Genomic DNA, 17,819 nt, shown 5'->3' on the forward strand with positions numbered 1-17,819 from the left:
AGTGTGGTGAAATACACAGGGAAGCTATGGCTGAGAATCCTGAGGGACAGGGGGTTCGTTTTGACCCCGGGGTTATGCAAATGTTTCAGATGTTTACTATGTATATGCAACAGCAGCAAGCTGCCGAGAGGGGGCAAATTTCCACGACTAAAGCACTGCAGTCAATTGTGAAAAAGGTGGATCAATTTGATGGTAAGGACATCATGGAACAGAGATAAAGAATCTTGTAGCAGGCAAAAGGATCAAGATGTTTAAAAGAAGGCATGACAGTGATCCTTTTGATTCACAGGAGACTCAGGATGAGAGGCTTGATAGTGATAGCATGGATATGGCTGAAGAGAAAGAGGATGATCTCCCTGATAATGTAGAAGATGAAGACGACATCCAGATATATGTGGATCTTGATGATGATTTGGCACATACCAGAGGATGTGCAGGTTTAGAGGGGGTGGATGTCATGCCATGGCACGTCTATGGTGTGAAACCATGCATATGAGGCCATTAAATGCAAATCCAGATGCATGGGATTAAGTGCCATGACTTGAGTCATTATATGATGCCTAAGTACATATGTTCATATTGTAAATGAGGTTCAATAAGACGACCTGAGGCTGAGCCAGGTCTCGAAGCCTCTGTACATAAGTATGGCGTGAATCATGGAGTTTTATGCTTATGGTAGACCTTGTAGTAGGGAACACCCCTCTCAACATGTATGGGAAATGTGAGAGCATGCATGATGCAAGGATTGGTTTTGAAAGAATGCCTTTTCAAGATATCGTGTCTTGGAATGCCATGATTTCTGTTCTTACTCGGAATGAGCAAAACAAGGAGGCTCTGGGTTTGTATGATGAGATGCACTGTTGGAGGCTGGGGGTTGGCCTGGGCATTAATAAGGCAATGATGAAGCTAATGGAGGGAAAGATCTTGGGTGGTGGCTTTCATTTCCACCACCCAGAATTAAGAACAAGGCTGAGAGATGGATACTATGTGATGGATCCTGAGAAGGCAGTCCAGCTAGTGAATAAGAACACCATCTGTGTGTGCACGATTCTAGGTTCCACATACAATGGGGAGTTTGAAGATGTGAAGCGTTTTTTTTTTTTTCCGAGAAAAGATCCTTTCATTAGTTATATAAAAACGCCCATAGGGCTACAAAAGATCTCTCCTGCTCCTAAGAGAGATAGAGCAGCGAATACATCATGGCAGCCCGGGAGACTCTCCCTAGGTGCTGCAAAATACAAGCATCAGTACAAAGAACTGAGCGGCTAAATCATACAATAGGGGGGGGGGGAAAGCCAAACAGGTGGCCTGTAGTGCCAACGGGGGGATCCCGTGTGTAAGGTGTAGAAAGGGCCACAGCGCCAAGTGGTGTGAAAGGCCTGGCGCCGTAAGATCGCCTCATCCGAGTCTCCCCGGATGCGGTCGTACTGTCCTCGCAGGGTGTGAATCAACTCCTGCCAAATCCCCCGTACAGTCTCTGCTGGTGGCTCCAATCTCCCCTCAAAGGCCGTAAAGCACCGGGCCCTCCAGGTGAACCAGATGGTGAGGCTGCTGAGGAGCTCCCATCGTAAATCCCTCTCCTGTGTCCAGCTGGCGGACGAGAAATCCGGTGCCGGAACCAGGCGAGGCTGGCTCCTAATAAATCTGATGGCCTGACTGCCCTGCTCCATCTCATAGCCCATAGCAGGCCCTGACGAAGTCGACCAAGCAGCGGCACCCCACGTAAACATACCCTCTGGAGAGAGGGGGGCCAGAATACGCAGCATCCGCAGCCAAATCTGCTGTGCCTGAGGGCAGTCCCAAAGGCAATGTCTCTGTGTCTCCATAGGGTGGCCGCATCGGACGCAGGCCGCCGGAAGACCGCTGTAAACAAGCCAAGTGCCAACTGCTGAGCCCCTGTGGGCGACCAGCCACTGAAAAGCCGAGATCCTGCGGGCCTGCCGACTATCCCAGAGCCGAGCCCAGAAATCCTCAAGGAACTCCTGTGAGAGTCCCTGTAGTCGCCAATGCCCCGCTGCCGCTGGAGAAACCGTCCTCCTCGCCGTCAAAATATGCCGCCCCAGCCGAACAGTATACTGGAAAAAGGTGATCTCTGTGGCCTCTAGGGATGCATAAGGATCATGCCACTCGTACTCCCCGGGGTCCCACTGTAGCCGGGCCAAGGGGCGCGCTGCATATGCCCATATGCGCCAATCCGGGAGCACATCAGCAGGGTCGGGGTCAATATGCCACTTCCGAGAAGCGGCGGACACTACCCGAATCCTCTGAAAGGTGCACTCTGCAACCAAAGGCGACTCCACCTCCACTCTCTGGAGTCTGCCCTCATCCTGAATCTCATAGTAGAGGCATCTGCCATCCTCAGTGCTAGCTCTGACAGCAATCAGGATCTCCAACTGTGTAAAGGCTCCCATCCACCGTGGGGCCACTGGCTCGAGAGGCGTGAACCACTCCTCTGTGAGTGCCTCCTGTATATCATCCCTCATAATCAACCCCCCTCTGAAGTGACTCAGCCTCTCCACCTGGATCTCCTCTGGTAGACTGCAGAAAGCCTGCCAGTCTCCAAAACTACGAGCTGGGCCTGCCGCTAAAGGTCCCCAGGCTAGACGAGGCCGAGAACCCAGCATATGACCCTGCTCCGTGCGAACCGCTGGGCTCCAGATGAGCGGCTGTCTGGCCCGCTCCTCAACACAATAAGGAGGCCGCTGAGAGAGCCCCGGTCTCAGCAGCTCCCAAGCTCTCAGGATGCTCAAAGCAAATCTGTCCTCCCATCCTCTACTGAGGCCTGTCCTCCTGATCTCTATGAAAATCCAGCGAATCTCTGGTGCCCAAGTACCCCCTGCTGGGGGCGCCCGAGCCTGTAGTCGCTGCAAGAGGAGCTCTTTCCAAGGCTCAGCGCGCCTGGAAGCAACCCCCGAACAATAAGCTTCCCCAATAAGGCTCTACTCTGATCGACTGGATCTATAATGCCCAAACTGCCCTAAGCCAGCGGAAGTGTAATAACTGCCCATGCAACCTTTGCCCGAGCTGGCTGACCGTCCCTCCCGGACCACAGAAAGTTCCTAATCAGCCTCTGTACCTGGCTGATGCAAGAGCTCGAGAAAATCCAGCAAGACGTAATGTACCACATGGTCGCTAATAGCACCAAATTTGCCACCACCACCCTCCCAGCCAAGGATAGTCGAGCTGTACTCCAATACAATAGCTTCTTCCGAATGCTCAGAAGAAGCGGGGCAATCTGCTGCTCAGGTGACAAATCAAGGCCAATCTGGCATCCCAAATACCGCACTGCTGTGCCTGGAGGAATCCATCTAAAACCGGGGTCCGGGCTCCATGCCGGAGTGGGAGCACTACTGATCCAAAAGGCCACTGTCTTGCGCCAATTGATCAGTGCTCCCGAAGCTGCACTAAAAACCTGGAGCGACTGCTCAGCCCGAATAAGATTGGCCTCATGGCCATGCAAAAATAAGCCCGTGTCGTCTGCAAACTCAGCATCAAGCAGGTCCTCCCCCCGGACTGGGAGCTGCAGTCCTCTCAAACCAACCTCTTCTGCCATCAAATACATACTCATAGCCTCCGCAAAGAAGAGAAAAAGGAAAGGGGCGAGAGGACACCCCTGACGGACTGATCTGGTCAGCTCAAAACTCGGCCCCCGTCCTCCTGCAATCAGCACCTGGCTGCGAGCTGTGGAATACAGAGCTGCCACCCCTCTGATCCATCTTGGCTCAAAGCCCAGGCGAAGCATAGTGCCCTCTAAGAACCCCCAATCAACTCTATCGTATGCCTTCTCAAAATCGAGAAGCATCACGACCAAGTCCTCGCCAAGAAATCTAGCTCGGGCCATCGCCTCCCAGAAAGTAAAGATGTTGTCAAGGATACTGCGCTCCTTGACAAATCCTGTCTGAGTAGCATGAATCAACTCCCCCAAGAAGGGCTGGATCCTCAAACTCAAGGCCTTTGCCAAGACCTTGTAGACAGTGTTGAGGATCGTAATAGGCCTCCAATGCCGAATGTCATCTGATACTCCCTCCCCCTTGGGGATAAGATAGATCAAGCCCTCTGAAAAGCTCTGCGGCATCATCCCAGTGTCCAAAACATGCTGAAAGCCCCTGCGGAGGCCTGGCCCCAAAAGGTCCCAATAGCGCATAAAAAAGGCCGGCGTTAGTCCGTCCTCCCTTGGGCAACTATGTCGCGGCAGGACCCTCAAGGCCTCGGCAAGCTCAATCTTTGACAGAGGCGCACCTAAAACTGTACGCATATGGTCTGTGACCCTCCTCTGCACATGGGCCCACACAGTCTGTCTGCAAACATCTCGATCCTCAGTGGCTGGCTCCGCTGAAAGCAGGTCACTATAAAATGCAGTAGCAATGGCTCTGATCTCCCCGAGCTCAGTAGCTACCGATCCATCCGGTCTACCAAGCTGGCGGACTCCTGCTCGCGCATGACGGGGTCCAGTGATCTCAAAAAACTCTCCAGTCACTCTATCACCAAGCTGCGTCCACTGAGAGGCCTGACGACGATAGTAAAACTCATGTCTCTGCTCCTCTACCTCTCTAACCTCCTGGCGTGCCTGGCTCAGCTGGGACGCCACCCACTCACATGCAGGTTGCTGCTCCTGAAGGCGCTGTAGCGAAGCAAGGCTGCGTCTCAGCCGTTGCTCCCGCTCGCGAATCTCTCCCAGTCGTGTCAAAGCTGCAGCGTGTAGAAAAGAGCTAAGATCAATGAGTCCCTGGGCACACTGGCCCGCTGCATCCTGGTCAGAGCACTGACTATCATGCCAGATCCTCTCAATGTCCTCAGCGAGACTGGGATCTGTAAGTACCCTCTCTGGGATCCTCAACTGCAAGCTGGGCTCCCGGGTCCCCTCCTCCAATGCCAATATAACTGGCGCATGATCTGAAAATGAGGTGCCAGCGAGAATGCCGACGGAGCCCCCTCGCTCCCCTAACCAGTCGCCCACATAAAAGCGATCAATCCGTGATAGATTAGTCCCTCCCTGCCGGCGATCCGACCGAGAGAAACTAAGACTGTCCTGAGACCGGGAGAAAGCCCCATGCTGCCATGCATCAGTGATCCTCAGTGACATGCAAAACCGGTCCCAAGCTGCAAGCTCCGTGCCGTGCACTGTAACATGACTGCCTCCCACCCTATCTGCCGGGTCCTCAAGCATGTTGAAGTCTCCCCCAACACACCAATGTGCGGCCTCTGGCAATGCATCTGTAACCTGAGTCCAGAACTCTGCTCTCGCACTAGCATGATTGGGCGCATAGATGTTGAGCACACCCAATAGCTCATCATGCATCCTCAGAATGACATACTGTGCTCTACCAGGCACAATGATCCCTCGATCCACAATGGCCTGCCGCCGTACATCTGCAATAACCATGCATACTCCTCCCTGTCCACCCAAAGGACCAAACCCTGCAGACCAAAAAGTGTCCCATCTACCAGGCATCACCGAACCATATCTCCGGATCCTGCTCTCACCCAAGTGGTGCTCCTGCATCATCAAAATGTCAATGCTGCCACCAACCAGGCATCTCTGAAGCTCCTGCCTCAAGCAGCCTCGATAGCGTATAAAGTGTGCTCCGCCAAGGCCCTGTACATTCCATGAGATGATCCTCATGGATGCCCTGCTGAGGTGGATGCTGTCTCAGCCGTACGGTGGGCCTTCACAAGCGGCTTGGATGGAGAGTAGTCCCCATCCGAACGGCTGCGAATTTGCCCACCCGGTGTACTGCAAGAATCCCGGATCAGGCGCCAGTGGCTGTGGCCCATGGCGACTGCCTCCTGCTCTGACAGAGCAACCTCGTGTATACTCACATATCCAGGGTCGCGTGCCAAGTCTGCCACTATGCGCACGACCAAATGACGAATCCCTGAGGTATCCACACTCCCGGGATCCAAGAAAAAATGAGCCAACTCCCAAAGTCGGCCTATCACATCTGTCACCTCCAGATCGCTCATGTGATGCGAAAACTCAACTGCCTGAGTCTTCAAAGTGCTGAGAGCGAGCTCTAGAGTCCACTCCCGGTCACAAGGTCCACAAAGAGGGAACGAGAAGGCCACCGCTGAGTCTAGTGCCTCGTCCGCGGGCCGGAGGTATCACTACATGAACGCGAATGGGTGCTGGCTCATGGGGGCCCTCTGCTCCTAAAAGCCGTGTGAAGGTATAATCAAAAGCCTCCGAGCGCTGTCTTATACCAAGGCGACTCAGCCGACTGCGGATAGATGAAATCCGTGAGGCCCTAATCGGCATAGGTCTCCTCTGTGATGCTCGAGCGAGGTCAGTGCTCAGCGCTCTCCGGACTGCAGGTGAGCGCCAGGGAACTGCCAGGGCCTCCCGGGAAGGTGAGGCGGGCGGAGGGGGAGGAGGGGGAGGCGAGGGAGGTGGAGAGGGAGCCGCTGCCGAAGCCGGAGCGGGGGCGGGAGGAGGCGATGGTGGAAGCGAGGCGGAGGGAGGGGACGGGGGTGGGGGGGGTGAAGGAGGGGGAGCTGGCATCTCCTGGTCCTCAGTCGCTGCAGGGGTCTCCTCCTGTAGGGGAGCAAAGCTGTTCCTCACGGGAACCCAGTGAGGCTGAGACTGTGGCTGCTGCTGCAGCGGTCTCTGGGCGTGCTGCTGTGGCTGTCTCCCTCGGCGGCGCCCCTGTCTAGGCTGCCACTCCGAGGTCTCTGTGGCCTGAGCAGGTATCCCGGAGGCAGCCTGCCGAGCCGAATCTGTGGGCGGGCCATCAGTAGCCTGCTGCTGTGGTGCGGGTCGAGGTCTCCTGCGAGGGCAGGCTTTGGCCAGATGACCGCCCTGCTGCCTGCAAATGAAGCACTGGTTCGGGAGCCCCGAGAACTCCACTCTCTGATCTATCCACCCCCCCCCTATCCTAGGTAGCTGAATGACCTTAGGAAGGGAGGAGATGTCAGACACCAACACTCTGACCGAAGGTAGCCCCGCTGCTCTGGCCACCACTGAAGCTGCGGAGGGGCCCGTCTCTAGTACCGAGCCCACCAATGCTCCGAGCCTGGAGAGGAGCGGAAGATACTCCCGGCGGGGACCATGGAAACAAACTGTAACATGGAAGAGGCGCTCTCCCTGCTCCGCCGCTGCTGGGTCAAATCCATGCTGCCAAGGTCTGAAGAAAGCCCGAGCACCCCTGATGTCAAGGGGACTCATGGCAAGGACCTTGGCAACGCTCTGGGCGGCCTCGAACTCGATCTGATAATGTCCCCGGCCCAGAAGCTGTACATCCAGGATCTTGCCCACATCTGCAAGAAGGCGGGCCTGAAGAAGATCCCTGATCTCCCCTCTGCTGGGGAGAGTGCCGACTATACGGCAGATGGTGGAATGAGCCTGGAGGCGTTCCACCTCTGCGGTGAGGCTCGCTTCCTCTTCCGGCGAAAGAGAAAGCCTGATGGGGGTGACCTCGGGGGTGGGCGAGGGGGCTGCGGATGAGTCCCTCTGAGGCGGGGCGGGAGGAGCCTCCATCAGAGTCTGAAGCTGCAGCGAAGGCGAGGCGAAGGCGGGAACCTGCTGGAAACGAACTGCACACAGAGAGGCGGGATACGGAGCGAAAAAGAGAAACAAAACCCCAAGGGGGGGCGGAAGCTAGAAGGAGAAGGCGAATGAGAAAAAAAAAAGAAAAAAAAAAGGGGGGGGGGAAGGCGGGTGCTGCGCGCAACTGGGAAGTGGAGGAAGCGAGCGGATGGGGGAGGATGAGGCGCAGCCAGAGTGGGGGCGCGAAGACAAGGGGGAGGCGTGAGGAGAGGAAGCGAGGCGGAACAGAAAAAAATGGGGGGGGGGCGCAACAGCGGAAGCAGGCGAGGGGGGGTTAAAGAAAACCCCGCGGCGGGCAATGAAGGCGGAGGGGGGGAAGGAGCGATGGGCAGGCGGGAGGGCGAGCAGGTAGGTGGGGGCGACAGGCGCGATGCAGAACCACGGGCAGGGGCGGCGGGAGCTTCAGCGAGCGCAGATCTCGTGCATGAAGATGTGAAGCGTTTGAATGATCTGCTTGAGAAAAAGAACAAGGAAACAGGATGGGACACTCCAATTCATGTGGATGCGGCCAGCGGTGGTTTTGTGGTACCATTTTTGTACCCGGAGATAGAGTGGGATTTTAGGTTACCATGTGTGAGGAGCATCGATGTGAGTGGTCACAAGTATGGCCTCGTGTACGCAGGGATTGGGTGGGTAATATGGAAGAGCAAGAAAGACCTGCCAGAGGAGCTCATCTTCCACGTGAACTACCTTGGGGCAGACCAGCTCACCTTCACTCTCAATTTCTCCAAAGGAGCTAGCCAAATCATTGCACAGTATTATCAGCTCATCCGTCTAGGGTTTGAGGGTTACAAGAGTATAATGGACAATTGCCGTTCCAATGCCAAGATGTTGTGTGACGGGATTCTCAAGACTGGGAGGTTTGATATTTTGTCAAAGGAGGTGGGCGTGCCAGTGGTGGCATTCTCTCTCAAGGACAAGAGCGAACACGATGAGTATGAGATTGCAGACAACCTTCGCAGGTATGGTTGGATTGTGCCTGCCTACACTATGGCTCCGGATGCACAGCATGTGAGTCTACTGAGGGTGGTGATCAGAGAGGACTTCAGCTGCACCTTAGCGCAACGCCTAGTGAACGACATCAACAGAGTGCTAGAGTACTTGGATGCTCGGCCCCCCAAGCTGATTGAGTCTGTGGTGGCAGCTACCTTAGCAAAGGAACAACCAAGCTCAAGCCAAGCTTTCATCCATGGCGGGTACCACAAAGCAGCCACAGCACAGCCACCGAATCGGGCAGCATAACCAGGGGCAGCAGCGCAGACGCAAGGTGGCGGCTTGCGTGGCATGCGAAAGAGTTTTTAAAAAAAAAAGGAAATTTCCGAATATTAAGCAGGAAATAAGGAGGCGCAGTATTTCAAACTGGGAAAATTCGAAATTTTAGCTGAAAAAGGCGAAGGAGCCCGATTCTCTTGCGGGAAAGAAGTGGAAAAAAAAAACCAGAAACGCAGATATGAGGGAGATATGCAGAAACGGGGGGGGAAAAAGAGAGAACCAGTGGGAATTCGACCAGAGATTCTGAAACTGTGAGGAAGCCTACTGTTTAGGGCATCCTGGGGTTTGAATTAAAGGAGAAATGAAGAGCTATCGAAGGACGTGAACTTCAAAAAAATCCCACTATACATGATGAATATTGATTCTGGCGCATACTGCAGTGAAGCAAAATATGGGAAAAGCAAAAAATTCAAGAATTCGCTTCTTTTTTTTTACTCAGAGATAAGTATTTTAGTTGTTTTTGTTACTTACGATTTTCAAAAATCGTATAGCCCTTGGATAAATACACTACCCCTTTAAAGTTTTTGGGAAAGGCTTTGGGTAAGTTTTTTTTTTGTTATTTTGGAGAATCTTGGAATAAGAAAGCATCAAATACAAAGAGATTCCTGAGATTTGGATTTTATTTTCTACTCGGTTGGATTTTGGAATGCTAGACATGGAGTTTTCTAAAATCACATGAATATGTTGTACATATGCCATATGTCATCTTTCGCCTTGTGAGTTGTTGGAATCTGAAAGCAGGTTTTCACGAGATCAAGAGACACCTTGAAATGATGGAATTGGCATTATATGATATATGTGATGTGAATGGTCACATGTATATGGAAATCTTTTGTAGATTGTATTATGCCTACATGTGATATGTTTGAAGCATTTGGAAAAAGAATCAGGAGATCTATGCTTGGAACTGGTCATGCTCTTGATACACAATTTATGTGCAATCATCAAGCTGAATTTGGGGAATGATTGAAGTGAAATGGCACATGTATATGTCATAAAAAATGGAGATGTCTTATGCTCCTTGAAGAGTTATGTGTTTGTGTTTCCTTGCTGGGATTAGAAGCTACTCTCACAGCTAGAAGTCTCGCACTTTCCCAGCGACACCGCCCACGTCACGACAACGTGTAATGGCAAGGTGGAGTTGATCCTTAACAAGATGCTTCCTACTGCGTGTGGGAAGCCTCCCTAGACTATGCACATTCCATGAGATAATCCTCATGGTAAAGAGAGGGTTTTGATTCCGGACCTAAGCAATGCTCCAATGTCAGCATGTTTACTCTCTCCTACTCTGCACAGTCTCTGCATATGTGCACAATACATGGGTGCCCTGTAGGACACCGTGACATAAATCCTACTGCACATCCTGCAAGGCCTCATAAGATGGCAACATGTCCTGTGCATCCATACCAAGTGCATCCTAGCATATTGTCCATCCCAAGCAAGGAGGACGCAACATAGTCATTCTGCCCTGATGCAAGATCCTTCTATGAGGATGGCTCGCCAAACTCATCACCCTGACCCAATACATCATCACTGAGTACATTGTCTTTGGGAAGGGCGTCATCTGGTGCCACAGCGTTCCGAATTGGAGGGCGGCCTTGAGAGACGACCCGCCACTCCTAGCGAAAGGCTGGCTGAGGCAGAGCAATAGGCTGTGTCGCTCTTGGGGAGCACGTTTGCACCACCTCCTGCGACCCCTAGCCCTAGGGCAATCACGCGCAAAGTGGCCCACCTGGTGACAAACCTGGCATTGGTCAGGTTTTCTTGATGTCTCCATACGTTGCTTCAAGGGACCATTAGGTCCCGGAAACAACACAAAATCCTCAAAGGGCCTCATCTTGTGCTGCAGCGTTCCCACCTGGAGGGTGGCTGTGAGAGACGACCCGCCACTCCTGGCGAAAGGCTGGCCGAGGCAGAGCCATAGGCTATGTCGCTTGGGGAGCGCATTTGCGCCACCTCATGTGACCCCTTGCCCTAGGGCAATCACGCGCAAAGTGGCCATCCTGGTGACAAACCCGGCATTGGTCAGGTTTGCTTGACGTGTCCATACATTGCTTCAAGGGATCTTTAGGTCCCGGAAGTAGCACAAAATCCTCAAAGGGTTCACTGTCACGAGACAACACCTTAACCTTGGGAACAACATCAGCTAAGGCAATGACTGCTGCCTGGGTAGCAGAAGTGGGAGAACCTAGGATGGTGGGCAGCTGTAGGACCAGCCCAAAGGCTGCCAACAATGGCCAATAAGCATGAGGAATACCTGGGAATCTGAGTGTGACAGGGTAACGGTTCCAGTCTTCTTTCATAGGGTCGAAGTAGCTAGTGTAGGATAGGAAGAAAATCTTTCCTGGGTCCAAAGGGAAGGGACTGCCCTTGAGCACTTCTGAGGCTGGGTCCTCTGCATCAAAGTCTACTTGAAAGAATCCTCTCCCAACAAGTAGCCTAGTACCCAGTCATGGACCTGGATACGGGAGGGGTGAGAGCCAAAGATTTTTCCCAAGGTCTTGCCAAGGGCCCTTGTGGGTAGGCATTGGTGATATGGGATGCCAGAGCTGACTGGCATGGACTCGTGGGATTGGAACCTTAGCCCTTGGCTTGGGGGAGGTTTGCAAGTGCGAACCTACGGTTGGGTGCTGAGCTTGCTGCACCCCTTTTATTTGGTTTCTCTAATGTTTATGCTTGTGTATTAGGTGATCCTTGGGAGGAGTTCCTCACAGATCTAGAGGGTGATTCCTAGTCACAGACATGCACTCCTCGTGCAGGGTTGGTGTTGTGGGACCCCGCTGAGGCGTAAGTCTTGCCAACTAGCCCACAAAATCCGCCCGCTGCTTTGTGGGGATATCATGAGATAAATGCGAGTAATGGTTCTTAGTGGGAATGGTTGCCCTGAGCTCTGCACTTGGGGAGCGGCACCCTCTATGCCACGCTCGTCTCCATCTTGTGGGGTGGCTGGGTTTTTGCCACTGGCTGTGTGGTGCTGCTGGGGAGTCGCTTCTCACCCAGGAGTAGGACGGCTGCAGTCTTAGTGGGGGAGAATGTGACACCTGCAAATTAGCAAATCCCAGATGAGCTGCCCATGGGCACCAGACAGAGAAACAGGACACCAGGCAACAGCGGCTGGGCACTGGCCTCGTGTGGATAGACGGCAATCAGGGTGCACAGGCGATGGCGGCCAAGTCTGGTTGCGCACAGGTCTGCTCAGGCAGCAGGCATCAGCTGACCAGTAAGTAGGGGGGGTTGATGGCCTATAAATAGGCCCCTTTCCTCCCCTATTCAATCATCAATCAGTAGCCTCCTTCTTCAACAATTGAGCAACCGTGTGAGCTCTTTGTTGTGCGTTTGAAGTCAGAAGTCATGAGAGAGCATTTGGGGAAAGCCTAGTTTTCTCACCAACAATTGGTCACCTTTTAGATTAGTTTACATTAGCTGTGGGAGAATTCTTTTGTATTTTGGAAGGTTTGCACACAGACTGATATAATGTGAGTCATGCGCTCTCATGTGTTTTCAGTCTTCCACTGTGGTTTCCTCTCTGTAAAACACTTGTATCTAGCAGGTAGCCTTACATAGCATGTGCATGGAGGGAGGGAGCCTTCAGTAGTTTTTATTGACTCTGGCTTTTGACGGAGGCTACCCCCTTCATATGGTAAACTTGCAAAAATAAAACTTAAATGCACTTCAGTACTAAGACTGCTTCATCATTGATCCTTGATTTCTCTTGTCCTCACTTGAGCACTTGCAAGAATATGTAACCTTGTATGGGGTAATGGGTTGTTACAGCCTCTAGATTCTCTTGTCCTCACTTGGGCACTCGCAAGAATATGTACCCTTGTATAGGGTTAACGGGTTGTTACAGCCTCTGTCTAGAAGTAACAAGAAGTCAATGGTGATGGGGCTGCTGTACTAAAAAAACGCCATGGACATTTGTTGCTGAATGATTTTCATCCTGAAAGTAGCCCTGGTTGAGAAGGTTAGTGTGAGTGATGCATCTATTCTTGACATGACTTTGGTCTGCATGTTATCTTGAATGTAGCCACAAGCTGGTCTCTTATTCGAGGGCTTGACACAAGCAAGACAAAAAAGGCAGAACAACCAGGTGAAAAGAGGAAGGAGGGGGAGAGTGCAAGCGGAGGGATGGGTGGACAACACAGGATCTGGGAGTAGGCTGCAATGCAGGCTGGAGGCACGAAGGGCAACACTCTTAGCTAGTGGTTGGGCATGTAAGAAGGGGAGATAAGGTGCAGGGGTGGAAGTTGTTTCCATGGGAGGAGGTGATGTTAGCTTCCTTTTGTTCGGCATGGAACGTACACTGTCATCTTTGACATCATACAAATGCACCATCAACAAGAATACCATGATAGCCATGACATTGTCGAAAGCGTCACCAATAGCATCATTTGCAGCCCTCTCTGGACTACAAGAGGAAGCAGTCTGTAAACATCTTAGACTCCAAATCATATCCTATGTCAATAAAAATCTCTAATTGCAGCAACAAGGAAACTTCATGGAACACCTGCCCCGAAGACAACAAAGCCAACTGTCTCGTACAAACCTGCAATACATGAGTATATTCTTAAGTCATGTGCAGCTGAGGCTCTGCTCACTCACCAGGCATCAACTGCAGATGCCCCCTTTAATAAGGCTTCTAGACACTCGTCAACTCCATTACATCCAGCTCTTCTAAAGAATGATGACATAAGAAGTCTTGTGCCACACACTGCAATGCAACTGAATCCTAACTCCATAATCAACATGCCAAACAGCATCCAGCATACCATCAATAGCAGCAGCTACATCCACCTATCGCTCATGCACATTTTACTTGTGTTTGCCTAATTATAAGCACAAAAATCTACTTGTGAGCTCTAATGGATATTGATGGTGTCATGTTGATGGGTGGCCCTCTCTCTCTTGTATGGACCATTCTAAATCACCATATGCTTAAACGCAGCCAGGAGAAGAAGATGCAAAGAGTCACTTTGTGCATGGCGCGAACAAGCCCGTCAGCACATCCAGTGTCGAAGACATTTTCTGATAGCAGAACAATTTTGGAGTTTATCACTTTTGTCTACTTGTTTCATAAATTGGCAGCTTGGAATGCAAAGACGACAGAAGAAGAAACATTTGAAGAGGCTAGCCCTTGGATTTTGGGCTCACAAAAGGCTGAGTATCTCTTGGCAAGCATTTAAGAGGTCAGTGGATCTACGACACGCCATTCTGAATTTGTCCAAGAAAAGAAGCAAACAATTGATGGCGGCATTGTTCAAGCGCTGGCGTCACTCTACCTTTGAGAGTATGAATCTATATCTGACCTCAGTTGTAGTGTATGCCTGTGCATGCATGTGTGCACGCTTATTTATGTGTTTTGTGCATATGGCTTCATTCTTATTAGTTCTCCCTGGCTTTGCTGTGGCAGATTTGAAAGAGTTGCAAAAGCATGCTCTCTGTGCATGCAACAAGTCAATGTTACTGAGATCATTTACAACCCTGCAAGACCATGTATTATGGAAAAGAAGCTATAACCAAATCAAACATAGGGCATTGAGTTTTCACCATGACCAGTGCATGCACTGTACATATAAATCTTGGCATGACTGTATCCTCTGACAGTTACATCATTAATATCCCTCACATCTGCCACTCTTTCTAAGCTACTATGAACATAATGCATCCAGCGGGTGTAGGTTGGGGTGTATTGAACCCATGACCTAACCGTGGGAGGAGAAATTCTTGACCATAGGTTTCACAAAATGAAAAGTAGTTCTCCTTACAAATCAATTGGATTTCTACCATTGTTTCTATAACAAAATTGTCCTGCAGATGTTGTGATTAGACATGCTAAGAGAAGGTTAGCAGCTGCAGCTCAGGCACATCTCAAGAAGAAGATTATGGTAGAAGTTATAACCTATGAGATTGGTGGTCAAGAAGTGTGTAACTTTACTGTATAATATTATGATAATGCACTTTCTTTTGGGATGCAGCGATCTGCCTTTAATAGGTGGCGTATACATACACAAACCAAGGAGAAAGAGGTATATTACAAAGACCAAGTGCTCGAAGATTATAAAAGCTGCTGAAAACCCTGAGACAAAATGATTTTCTGAAGATTTGTTTCCGTGTACACTTAAGATCTGAATACAATATTATTAAGGTAGCTCTAAGGCTTTTCTCACATTGTATCCCTTGGTCCTCTTTGTTAGAAGAAGTCTTATTTTTTGGAAATCAACCAGCACAACTGCCCATGCTATATAATTGTAAAGCTATCTCATGTGACCATAGAGAAATCACATGAGTGTACCAAATTACATCGGTGAATTGGTCTTGATGGTAGTCAAGACTTATGCTCCCCGTGGCTTGGACTCATCCAAGTCATAGTACTGACTACAAAACACAGAGTCCCACTGAATGTTATGAGAAATGGGGTAGAGACAAAGCTGAAACTGAAACTGAAATGAAAGCAAGACTAGAAGAAGACACAAAGCGTAGACATACCTTGAGATGAGTGTAGACAAGACACAAGATTGATACTTTCATTGATGTGACACCCACAATATATAGGTGAGAAGTACAAGATAGAGTAGACTGACTTATGGGACAATTATAGAGGTGCCTTATTTCCAACACCCTCCTTAAGTGGACACTAGGAGGAAGACAGAAAGACAAGTCTAGAAGACAGACATAAAGACCTATAGACTGAACGACAAGACAGAAGACATGACAGACAAAGATCCTGAGACACCCCTCCTCAAGTGATATCCTCATATGGGTCCACAAGGATAGGGACAAGATGGATTTAAAACAAGACACAGTCAGATTGATAGACAAATAGACAGACAAACAAGACTAGATAGACAGAAGACTGACTGTAGACAAACAGATGGACCTTGAAGACATCCCCTCCTCAAGGGCAATCTCTGCCTCTCGGGTAGGGACAAGAGAGAGGTCCTAAAGCAGAATGAGTAAGACATAGAACCCCTTGACCTACATCATCAGTGGTCAAAGTGGTAGACAAGAAAGATGAAGTAATCAGAAAGCCCACTCCTCATCATATGAGGAATGAACAGCAAGATCTGCTGATGGAGATGCTGCAGCAACATGGGCTGAGGTAGATGCAGGGGCTGATGTAGAGGTTTTAGAGTAGCAGTCCTTCTCCCGGTGATTATCACGGCCACAAATGGTGCATGGATGAGCCTTGAAGCAGTCCTTCTCCATATGATTAGTTTTTCCACAATGGGTGCAAGGCTTTCTTACCTTAGAGCTTCCTTTCTTTGCTAAAAATGCAGTGTCAGTTACCTTTTGTTGTTGAGTTCTTTCCTCTTCTTGGAGAGCATTGATGATACCTTCAAGAGTAGGATTATTGTGATACTTGAAGGTAGTGACAAGAGTAGCATAGATGTCAGGTAAGCTTTTGAGAAGCACAGCAATAGCAATATCTTCAGAGATGGGGGACTTCACTGATGCAAGCTGAACCATAAGACTGCGAAAATAATTGACATGAGAGGCTATAGTAGCTCCCTCCTGCATATATAGATCAAAGAATGAGATCATAAGTGCAATCTTAGAGTTTTTAGAGCGGGGTCCAAAAAGGGTATCCAAAGTGATCCATGCTCGAGAAGCAGACTGTATGTCGGAGATGTGATGAATGTAATCATCTCCAAGACCGAGCAAGATGATAGCATAGGCTTTGTCATTCTTGGCAGTGGGAGCATAAGTGATAACTTGCTCAATGTCGGAATCTTCAGGAGCAGTATGGTGAACAACGTCCCAAAGACTTTCTTTCATAAGATGGCACTTGATTTTGATTTGCCAAGTATGAAAGTTGGACCCATTGAATTTGTCGATAGACATGAGAGAATGAGTAGAAGAGGCCATGTGGGAAGGTCTTACCTCTTGCTAAAATGCAAGGGCAGTGTCTATTCCCTTACAAGATTGCAGAAATGAATGAAAGAAGAGATCCAAACTGTTTTTAGAAGCCGGCTCTCTCACCACTTGTCAAGGCCATAGCATGTGACAGCCCATCGAAGCATGAGAAACTAGCAGTTTGCAGATATGAGGATAAGAAAAGGACTGACCAGCAAACTGAAGGAGACAATGCACAGTACCTTGTAGACTCTTCAAGAGGAAGAGATGGCAGAACTGAATGCAGCAAATAGCTCGTTAACAGGAGGAAAGTCGATCTGCAGCTGCTTCTAGATGATGCGCACCCTTGAGTCGATGAAGAAGGCAGCCAAAGGAGAGCAGCAACAGTACAGCGGGCTGTAAGAGCCTGAATAGGGCGGACAGCAAGAAAGTGGGCGGACAGAAAGTTCAGGCCGGCGGGTTGCTTTACTGATATGACGAGCTGCATGTGCAATACTAGAGGACAGGAGCGAACATATAGAAACGGTGAGATGCAAAAAAAAAAACGCGAGGCAGCTCCCAAAAATGTGGCGGCAGATAGTTGTTGGGCTGCTATAGCAGCAGGTCGACTACCAAGAGCAGGGGCAGCACCCAGCTAGCTGCTATAGCAGCAGGTCGACTACCAAGAGCAGGGGCAGCACCCAGCTAAGCGGCGGCCTGTTCTGAACCAAGCGACTGTGCTCACAGGAAACAGGGGCAAAGATGAGGGGAGCCACGATAAACCTGCTCTAATACCATGTTATGAAAAATGGGGTAGAGACAAAGCTGAAACTGAAACTGAAATGAAAGCAAGACTAGAAGAAGACACAAAGCGTAGACATACCTTGAGATGAGTGTAGACAAGACACAAGATTGATACTTTCATTGATGTGACACCCACAATATATAGGTGAGAAGTACAAGATAGAGTAGACTGACTTATGGGACAATTATAGAGGTGCCACATGGCACACACTCAAGACTTAAGACAAAAACTGAGACTAGACAAATGTAGACTAGAGAAATAGTACACCTAGTGTGCACTTATTTCCAACACTGAAACCCCGGCATAAAGCTGTAAACTTTATCAGAGGATGCTAAAAAAATACATCTCCAAGAGTACCGTGCACAA

The 17,819-nt window shown here is 50.1% G+C and overlaps 1 protein-coding gene and 1 pseudogene across 7 annotated transcripts in view; both read left to right on the forward strand.

Annotated features, from left to right (window-relative positions):
* LOC147604821 (uncharacterized) overlaps positions 1 to 17,819 on the forward strand; it is a 141,601-nt gene that overhangs the window by 77,981 nt on the left and 45,801 nt on the right. For 6 of the 7 annotated variants that reach the window (XM_086794452.1, XM_086794451.1, XM_086794453.1 and 3 more), the window contains 4 exons: positions 13,761 to 14,102; positions 14,226 to 14,405; positions 14,630 to 14,700; positions 14,791 to 14,841. In XM_086794452.1, coding sequence (XP_086650578.1) covers positions 13,761 to 14,102; positions 14,226 to 14,405; positions 14,630 to 14,700; positions 14,791 to 14,841 — 644 coding nt within the window. The remainder of the gene's footprint in view (positions 1 to 13,760; positions 14,103 to 14,225; positions 14,406 to 14,629; positions 14,701 to 14,790; positions 14,842 to 17,819) is intronic. The other variant, XM_086794457.1, reaches the window with a different exon arrangement.
* LOC147604824 (glutamate decarboxylase pseudogene) lies at positions 7,868 to 8,800 on the forward strand (annotated as a pseudogene).

Source organism: Cibotium barometz, chromosome 61, assembly GCF_041138505.1.
Source record: "Cibotium barometz isolate CiBa-2024 chromosome 61, ASM4113850v1, whole genome shotgun sequence".
NCBI classification, from domain to species: Eukaryota; Viridiplantae; Streptophyta; class Polypodiopsida; order Cyatheales; family Cibotiaceae; genus Cibotium; species Cibotium barometz.